Source organism: Squalius cephalus (genome assembly GCF_949319135.1).
Source record: "Squalius cephalus genome assembly, chromosome: 16".
Classification (NCBI taxonomy): Eukaryota; Metazoa; Chordata; class Actinopteri; order Cypriniformes; family Leuciscidae; genus Squalius; species Squalius cephalus.
The window spans coordinates 642,501-653,145 of NC_137137.1; the positions used below are offsets into that span (position 1 = coordinate 642,501).

At 28.7% G+C, this 10,645-nt stretch overlaps 1 protein-coding gene across 2 annotated transcripts in view; it reads left to right on the plus strand.

Annotated features, from left to right (window-relative positions):
• prdm6 (PR domain containing 6) overlaps positions 1-2,944 on the plus strand; it is a 41,275-nt gene extending 38,331 nt beyond the window's left edge. Inside the window, exon 7 of one of the 2 annotated variants that reach the window (XM_079896544.1) lies at positions 2,347-2,944. In XM_079896544.1, coding sequence (XP_079752670.1) covers positions 2,347-2,461 — 115 coding nt within the window. In that variant the 3' untranslated portion in view covers positions 2,462-2,944. The remainder of the gene's footprint in view (positions 1-2,346) is intronic. The other variant, XM_079896545.1, reaches the window with a different exon arrangement.
• Positions 2,945-10,645: the final 7,701 nt, after the last annotated feature.

Consider the following 10,645-nt stretch of genomic DNA (forward strand, 5'->3'; position numbering starts at 1 on the left):
CCATTGACTTGTATTGGATGTGATGTGAGGTACGGTATTACTCCGCGCCGGAAACTGAAGTGGGGGTGTTTTCTTCTTCTTCTTCTTGTGTTTTTTTTTTTACGGCGGATCGCAAACAAATGCCAGTGGTTTGCTTGCAAAGGTGCATTATCGCCACCAACTGGGCTGGAGTGTCTATTATTCAAGCTCTCAACGGAAGAATGTACGGGTGTGAGACGTTTGGAAAAATAGGTCCCCAGTTTTACAACGAATGGTAAAACACCTGTTGGAAAGCATCTTTTGCGAAAGAAACCTAAAATTCTCGGGACAGCAGCATTTGTCCAAAATTTAATCTTAACCGTTCTATTTCATCAGAAACGATCTGTAAACAGGGCTTTAAGTGTAAAATACCGAACTTGTCCTTTAATAATGAATTCTTTATCATTTTTATTTTTTAAAAGTATACATGTTATGTTACAAAAATGTACATTTTAATCATTTTAATATATATATATATATATATATATATATATACAGTGCTATGCATAAGTGAATACACCCATGCTAAAGTTGACTAAAAAGAGGAATAAAAAATCATCTTTTGGAAACTGAACTTAATGCCTTAATTTAAAAAATTAGGAAAAATCCAGCCTTTAAGGACACCAATTTTCTTTGTGAATGAATAATGTATCGTAAATAAATAAATGTTCTTCCTTAAAATACAGGGTGCATAAGTTTGGACACCCCTATGTTAAATTCCCATAGAGGCAGGCAGATTTTTATTTTTAAGTATTTTTTATTTGTTTATTTTTTTTTAGGATACTATGCATCCTGATAAAGTTCCCTTGGCCTCTGTAATTAAAATAGCCCCGGTCAGTGTGACAGTGAATATGGAGAACGTGTGTGAGAGTGTGTGAGAGTGTGTGAGAGTGTGTGAGAGTGTGTGTGTGAACGCTCTTCTGTTCCAGGAACAAATCAAGCATCTAATAAGCAATCAGCGAAACACAAATGTGTCATCAGCGTTTCAGAAGCTCCAGAGACGACGTGTACACACACACACACACACACACACACAGACACAATCATGAAGCGGCGCAGAAATCTTTATTCCGTCGATATGCTTGAGTTACTGAGTTCTTCTCATCGAGCGAGATGCTCCACACACTCCGAAACTCTGCGTTAGCACACGCGTTTATCAGCGCTTAACTCCACACACACTTCCTGGAGAATCACACAACATATCCAGATATCACTGATCATTAACTGAGTTTATGTATAAAATATCTGCCATTTTTCAAGCATAAACTCTTATTTTCTCGTCTCGTGTCATTTCGCATTTCCAGTGTATCTTGTTTCAGATGTTTTCATTTTTCATTTTAAAGTATTTAATTGGCATGATTGTGTTCACATAAAATATTTGCCAAGGCATTTACAGAAAAAAAGTCATGACAAGAAATAAAATACAGTAACATATAATTAATTATAATTAAAGTAATTCATTTTTGGTTTCTCAAAAGCAAGGCTTATATTATCTCTCTTTGCATTGCCAGTAACAGTATCTCAGATTAAATATTTGTACTGAATGTGAAATTGTGATTTACTTTTACATTATTTACATTTAAACAACATTCATGCATGACTGAGAATGTGAGAGAATGTTATTATTCTGTAATATTATATATATTATTTTTAGTATTCCTGTAGTTCAAACAATATTATTTATTTTATATATATATATATATTTATACACACACACACACACACACACACACATATATATATATATATATATATATATATATATATATATATATATATATATATTTTTTTTTTTTTTTTTTTTCCAAGCTCTAAATTTTTTATAATTTAAAAAAAAAACGTTAATTTTATATCATAAAAATATAATTTTTTTATTATTAGAATTTTTTCAACAAAAAATTAATTGTATTTGATGATTATTATATTATATATATATATTCTCTTTCAAGGACAGAGAATGAGAGAGAATAACATTATCATTTCATTAAATGATGTAGTGTTTCAGTCTTGCTGAGCCAGAGCGGCGCTCGCGACACCGAGTCACGGGTTCGATTCCCAGGGAACGCATGAAAACACTGTAAACCCTGATCTGGAGAAGTGTTGCTCTGATGTTCTCAGTTCTCGGATCCGCTGATCTTCTTTATCTCTGTGAGTGACAGTGAACCGGCTCCGGGTCCCCAGGGGCCGCTCATCCGCTCACATTATCGACAGGCTCTCAGTTCCTCGTCATCAGGACTCGCAATTACACCTCGCGCTCCTCACGCTTTCATGTGTCAGATGTGGTTTGCTCTGTTTGACTCGCGTGCGTGTGTGTGTGTGTGTGTGCAGGTGCGAGAGATGCGACCGGAGCTTCACACAGGCCACTCAGCTCAGCCGACACCAGCGGATGCCCAACGAGTGCAAACCCATCAGCGAGAGCAGCGAATCAATCCAGGTGGATTAACTGATTGACCGGCCCGCAATTACACGGCCAGACAAAATCATGATTAAATGTCACGGACACTTAAGCAGAACCAAAGATTTCCTAAGAGAAACGCTCAATCACGTGCAGAAAACCAAACGCAGTAATAAAATGAGTGAGATGTTAAGAGTTATTGATCCTGGCATGGATGGGGGCGGGGCCGGGGGCGGGGCCAAGGGTTCGGGGAGATTATTTATTCATGAGTTGGTAAATGAGACTGTGTTTAGAAGACTGCAGAAACTCGCGCTCTCGGTGTGTTTCTCGTTTTTACACAACAAACGCTGGGAACACTTTATTCATCTCTGTTAACATTAGGTAATAAAACACGACTGTTCATGGTTAGCTCATGTCAGCTTCTTCTTCAGCTAATGTTAACAAATGGAATCTTATTGTAAAGTGTTAGCAAAATATCTAAACATTCTTAAATTAAGATGCATTTACTGGAGATTTAAGATATTATTGATCAAAATGAACAAAACAAAGGGAAAACAAGATTATTTTCATAAGATTATTTCATAGTATATATATAAGTGTTATACTTTTACAATTAATCGCATCCAAAATAAAAGTTTACATGATATATATGTGTGTGTACTGTGTATAATTATTTTGTATATATAAATACACACACATGCATATATATATTTAAGAAAAATGTGTTATTTATATATAAAATATTTATATTTAATATAAATATATTTACAGTATATACATGCAAATATTTCTTAAATATATAATCATGCATGTGTGTGTATTTATATATACAAAATAATTATATACACATATATATCATGTACAGACAAACATTTATTAAGATATTTGTTCTGTAAAACAAGAGAGAAATACTAAGAGCATAATTTTCTGCAGTGTTAAGGCTCAGAGCATACAGAAATGATTCATATATATATGATATATATATGTGTGTGTGTTTGAGTGCTTTATGAGGACGTGTGTGTGAAGAGCTCAGCGTGTGTATTCGACAGCATGACTTACAAGGGCAGCGACTGCTTCACCAAAAATGACTTTTCTTTGTATAAAATGTAAATTATGAATATTATATTTCTCCCATATCATGCTGTATGGCACTTTTGACAGTTATTATTATTATTATTTAATATTTCAGCTCTGTATGAAGCACCGTGTTAAGAGAATCACAGCGGACTGAATGTTGATCGTTTACTTTGTTATTGAACTTTCTATCTTCTGTTTCTCAGAGCTTTAATAAGATCATGAGACTCTCTGTAAATCATGGAGAACTTTATGATGTTTCACTCAAACCAAAGTCACTGAATGGAAACTCCTTTTCTAAACACACAGAATCTATTTAGTTTTTATGAATCATGTGAAACTCTGTGAAACTGTATTTTCCAGATGTGTTCGGCTCAAATCATCTTTCGTTTGCATGATTTCAACATGTTTGTACAGAAACAACCGGCCAACAAATGTTCTTGTGAATAAAGTAACGACCAAACTTTGATTAACATTAAACTGGTTGATTGTGTTTGATGAACTTTAAATGATCGTGATTTCATTGAATGTTTAATTGGAGTCAGTCTAGTCATCTCTGAAGTCCTTCAGCTTCTCAATTAAATCTAGACGAAAATAATCATACAGGATTTACTGTCATTTCCACTGATAAATTATAAGTACATTTCTCTGATATTTACAAAGAAACAGATATTTATCTCTGATATTTATCTTAATTTAAGAATTTTTAATGGACAACAAAGCAAAATAAATGTTTTGGTGTTCAGCGTCCAATAATTCACCAGGATCTAAAGGTATTTTCCGGCTGTGAGTTTTTCTTAAATCAAGATACATTTACTGGAAAAACAAATTGACTGAAGATATTAAGTCTGAAAAAATGCATCAAAATGAAGTGAGTTTGTGTTTAAAAGAAGAACAAATATCTGACGATGGAGTCAGAAAAATAATCTTAACTCAAAGAGAAAACAAGATTATTTTTCTGACTCCATTGGCTGATATTTGTTCCCGTTTTAAACACAAACTCACTAATGATTTTGAAAATACTAAGTAAAAAAACATTTTTTGGTTACATTTTTATATATATTTTTAATGGACAACAAAGCAAAAATACTAAGTAAAAATGATGGGGTTAAGAATTTTTATATATTTTGAATGGACAACAAAGCAAAACTACTAAGTAAAAAAAGATTTTTGGGTTAAGAATTTTTTATTTATTTTTAATGGACAACAAAACAAAAATACATTTTTTGGTTAAGATTTTAAAAAAATATATTTTTATTGGACAACAAAGCATAAATACTAAGTAAAAAAAATTGGGGGGTTAAGAATTTTTATATATTTTTAATGGACAACAAAGCAAAAATACATTTTTCGGTTGAGATTTAAAAAAAATATTTTTAATGGACAACAAAGCAAAAATACTTAGTAAAATTGTATTTTTGGTTAAGAATTTTGTATATATTTTTAATGGATAACAAAGCAAAAATACATTTTTGGTTTGAGATTTAAAAAAAATATATGTTTAATGGACAACAAAGCAAAAATACTTAGTAAAATTTTATTTTTGGTTAAGAATTTTGTATATATTTTTAATGGACAACAAAGCAAAAATACTTAGTAAATTTTTTGGGGGGTTAAGAGTTTTTATATATTTTTAATGGATAACAGCAAAAATACTTAGTCAAATTTTATTTTTTCTGGGTTAACAGTTTTTATATATTTTTATGGATAACAAAGCAAAAATAATTTTTTTGGTTAAGATTTTTTTATATATATATTTTTAATGGACAATAAAGCAAAAATACTTAGTAAATAAAAAAAATTTTTGTTAAGAATTTTTTATATATTTTTAATGGACAACAAAGCAAAAATACATTTTTTGGTTAAGATTTTTTTCTAAAGATTTTTAATGGACAATAAAGCAAAAATACTTAGTAAAATTGTATTTTTTCTGGGTTAACAGTTTTTATATATTTTTATGGATAACAAAGCAAAAATAATTTTTTTGGTTAAGATTTTTTTATATATATTTTTAATGGACAATAAAGCAAAATACTTAATTTATTTATTTTTTGTTAAGAATTTTGTATATATTTTTAATGGACAACAAAGCAAAAATGCATTTTTTGGTTAAGATTTTTTTAAAAGATTTTTAATGGACAATAAAGCAAAAATACTTAGTAAATTTATTTATTTTTTGTTAAGAATTTTGTATATATTTTTAATGGACAACAAAGCAAAAATGCATTTTTTGGTTAAGATTTTTTTTAAAGATTTTTAATGGACAATAAAGCAAAAATACTTAGTAAATTTATTTATTTTTTGTTAAGAATTTTGTATATATTTTTAATGGACAACAAAGCAAAAATACATTTTTTGGTTAAGATTTTTTTTAAAGATTTTTAATGGACAATAAAGCAAAAATACTTAGTAAATTATTTATTTTTTGTTAAGAATTTTGTATATATTTTTAATGGACAACAAAGCAAAAATACATTTTTGGGTTGAGATTTTTAAAAATATCTTTAATGGACAACAAAGCAAAAATACTTAGTAAATTAATTATTATTTTTTTTTGTTAAGAATTTTGTATATATTTTTAATGGACAACAAAGCAAAAATACTTAGTAAAATTGTATTTTTGGTTAAGAATTTTGTATATATTTTTAATGGATAACAAAGCAAAAATACATTTTTGGTTTGAGATTTAAAAAAAATATATATGTTTAATGGACAACAAAGCAAAAATACTTAGTAAAATTTTATTTTTGGTTAAGAATTTTGTATATATTTTTAATGGACAACAAAGCAAAAATACTTAGTAAATTTTTTGGGGGGTTAACAGTTTTTATATATTTTTATGGATAACAAAGCAAAAATAATTTTTTTGGTTAAGATTTTTTTATATATATTTTTAATGGACAATAAAGCAAAAATACTTAGTAAATAAAAAAAAATTTTGTTAAGAATTTTTTATATATTTTTAATGGACAACAAAGCAAAAATACATTTTTTGGTTAAGATTTTTTTTTTAAGATTTTTAATGGACAATAAAGCAAAAATACTTAGTAAAATTGTATTTTTTCTGGGTTAACAGTTTTTATATATTTTTATGGATAACAAAGCAAAAATAATTTTTTTGGTTAAGATTTTTTTATATATATTTTTAATGGACAATAAAGCAAAATACTTAATTTATTTATTTTTTGTTAAGAATTTTGTATATATTTTTAATGGACAACAAAGCAAAAATGCATTTTTTGGTTAAGATTTTTTTAAAAGATTTTTAATGGACAATAAAGCAAAAATACTTAGTAAATTTATTTTTTTTTTGTTAAGAATTTTGTATATATTTTTAATGGACAACAAAGCAAAAATACATTTTTTGGTTAAGATTTTTTTTAAAGATTTTTAATGGACAATAAAGCAAAAATACTTAGTAAATTATTTATTTTTTGTTAAGAATTTTGTATATATTTTTAATGGACAACAAAGCAAAAATACATTTTTGGGTTGAGATTTTTAAAAATATCTTTAATGGACAACAAAGCAAAAATACTTAGTAAATTAATTATTATTTTTTTTGTTAAGAATTTTGTATATATTTTTAATGGACAACAAAGCAAAAATACATTTTTGGGTTGAGATTTTTAAAGAATATATATTTTTAATGGACAACAAAGCAAAAATACTTAGTAAATTAATTTTTTTTTTTTTTAAGAATTTTGTATATATTTTTAATGGACAACAAAGCAAAAATACATTCTTTGGTTAAGTTTTTTTTAAAGATTTTTAATGGACAATAAAGCAAAAATACTTAGTAAATTATTTTTTTATTTGTTAAGAATTTTGTATATATTTTTAATGGACAACAAAGCAAAAATACATTTTTTGGTTAAGATTTTTTTTTAAAGATTTTTAATGGACAATAAAGCAAAAATACTTAGTAAATAAATTTTTTATTTGTTAAGAATTTTGTATATATTTTTAATGGACAACAAAGCAAAAATTACATTTTTGGGTTGAGATTTTTTTAAAAATATATATTTTTAATGGACAACAAAGCAAAAATACATTTTTGGTTAAGATTTTTTTTTAAAGATTTTGAATGGACAATAAAGCAAAAATACTTAGTAAATTATTTTTTTATTTGTTAAGAATTTTGTATATATTTTTAATGGACAATAAAGCAAAAATACTTAGTAAATGAATTTTTTTTTGTTAAGAATTTTGTATATATTTTTAATGGACAACAAAGCAAAAATACATTTTTGGGTTGAGATTTTTTTTTAAATATATATTTTTAATGGACAACAAAGCAAAAATACATTTTTGGTTGAGATTTTTTAAAATATCTTTAATGGACAACAAAGCAAAAATACTTAGTAAATTTAAAAAAAAAATTTGTTAAGAATTTTTTATATATTTTTAATGGACAACAAAGCAAAAATACTTAGTAAATTAATTTTTTTTTTGTTAAGAATTTTGTATATATTTTTAATGGACAACAAAGCAAAAATAATTTTTTTGGTTAAGATTTTTTTTTTATATATATTTTTAATGGACAATAAAGCAAAAATACTTAGTAAATAAATGTTTTTTTTTGGTTAAGAATTTTGTAAGTATTTTTGCTTTATTGTCCATTAAAAATATATTTTTTAAAAATCTTAACCAAAAAATGTATTTTTGCTTTGTTGTCCATTAAAAATATATATATTTTTAAAAATCTCAACCCAAAAATGTATTTTTGCTTTGTTGTCCATTAAAAATACATACAAAATTCTTAACCAAAAATTTTTTTAATTTACTATGTATTTTTAATGGACAACAAAGCAAAAATACATTTTTGGGTTGAGATTTTTAAAAATATATATATTTTTAATGGACAACAAAGCAAAAATACTTAGTAAATTATTTTTTTTGTTAAGAATTTTGTATATATTTTTAATGGACAACAAAGCAAAAATTCTTAGTAAAATATTTTGGGGGGTTAAGAATTTTTTATATATATTTTTAATGGACAACAGTGCATAAATACTAAGTAAAAAAAAGATTTTTGGGTTAAGAATTTTCCGGCTCCTGTTTGCCTCTTCATACACACACACACACGTGTGATTCTGTCTCTTGCTCTGCAGAAGCGTGAGATCCGTCTTGTGCCGGTGTGATGCATCTCTCGGGCACCGGGGCCCCTGCGGTGTCTGTGCGTCTCGGGCCCCTGTGGGTTCAGGTCACGTCCCCCAGCGCCGGTGTCTCGGGTCGCACATGTGAACACACACCATCTGATTTATGAACACACTGATCCGTCTCGCGCTCGTGTGTTTGTTTCGCGCGCGCTGAGAAACGATTGGACCGGATTACATCAACATTATCCTAACGTTTCTGGCATTGTTGTGTTTAGTTTGGCTCGTCTATTACAGCGATACTCACACTCTTAATATAGAGTTCTGGAAAATCTGCTATTCACAGTCTCAGCGTTCCTCCACAGTTACACATCATCATCAGATCGAGGTCTGTGGGGCGTTTCCTGACAAACCAGAGAACAACTTCACAAACCTTCATCCTCAGTGTGTGTCTGCAGTGTGTCCTCAGTGTGTGTGTCTGCCGTGTGTGTGTCTGCAGTGAGGCCAGAAAAACAATCCTCAGTCAAAGTGAAGAGTGTATTTCTCAGACTCCACTGGCAGATATTGTTCAGTCTTAATATCTTCAGTCATTTTGCTGCTTCTCCAGTAAATGTCTCTTGATTTAAGAATGTTTAGTTGGAGAACGAGACAGTAACACTGAGGAAGAAGATTGTTTTTGCATTGTTACATTGTCTCAAGGTTCTCAAAGTTATGATCAAACGTTCCTCAGGAACATTAATAGAACGTTTGTTCAAAGTTATCTGGTCTTTAATAATGTTCTCAAAACATCAGCACAAACACATGATTTATACATCGATCATGGAGCGTTTTCATTTCAAACGTTTTAGTTGGACATTCTTCTAAAAGTTTTAAATGTTGTTACTTGTGTCAGAGAACATTCAAAAGTAACATAATGTTTAAAGAATGATACAATGTTTCCTTAACGTTCACATAACCAAGAAAAACAAGTTTTGAACATTCAGAAATAACTTTTCATAACTTCATGGCAACGTTAATTCAATTCAATTCACATTTATTTGTACAGCGCTTTTCACATCGTTCTCTTTTACACATCGTTCCAAAGCAGCTTTACAGAAAATACATCAATTTACAGTGATCTGATATCAGAAGAAACTGTCTGAGTTATGTATTTCAGAAATAAACATATACAGTGCTATGCATAAGTTTAGACACCCATGCTAAAGTTGACTAAAAAGAGGAATAAAAAATCATATTTTGGAAATTGAACTTAATGCCTTAATTTAAAAAATGAGGAAAAATCCAACCTTTAAGGACACCAATTTTCTTTGTGAATGAATAATGTATCGTAAATAAATAAATGTTCTTCCTTAAAATACATGGTGCATAAGTTAGTACACCCCTATGTTAAATCCCCATAGAGGCAGGCAGATTTTTATTTTTAAAGGCCAGTTACTTCATGGATCCAGGATACTATGCATCCTGATAAAGTTCCCTTGGCCTCTGGAATTAAAATAGCCCCACATCATCACATAGCCTTCACCATACCTAGAGATTGGCATGGAGTACTTTCCATAAGATCATCTCTCAATGCAAATCAAACTAGCTATTAGGCTAACTGAAATAAAACCATGCCAATCTCTAGGTATGGTGAAGGCTATGTGATGATGTGGGGCTATTTTAATTCCAAAGGCCAAGGGAACTTTATCAGGATGCATAGTATCCTGGATCCATGAAGTAACTGGCCTTTAAAAATAAAAATCTGCCTGCCTCTATGGGAATTTAACATAGGGGTGTCCAAACTTATGCGCCCTGTATTTTAAGGAAGAACATTTATTTATTTACCATACATTATTCATTCACAAAGACAATTGGTGTCCTTAAAGGTTGGATTTTTCCAAAATTTTTTAATTAAGGCATTAAGTTCAATTTCCAAAAGATGATTTTTTTATTCCTCTTTTTAGTCAACTTTAGTATGGGTGTCTAAACTTATGCATAGCACTGTACAAATCACAGTTAGCTAAAAATTTATTAATTTGAACAATGTAATAATTTAATGCAGAAACAATGAGCCACTGAA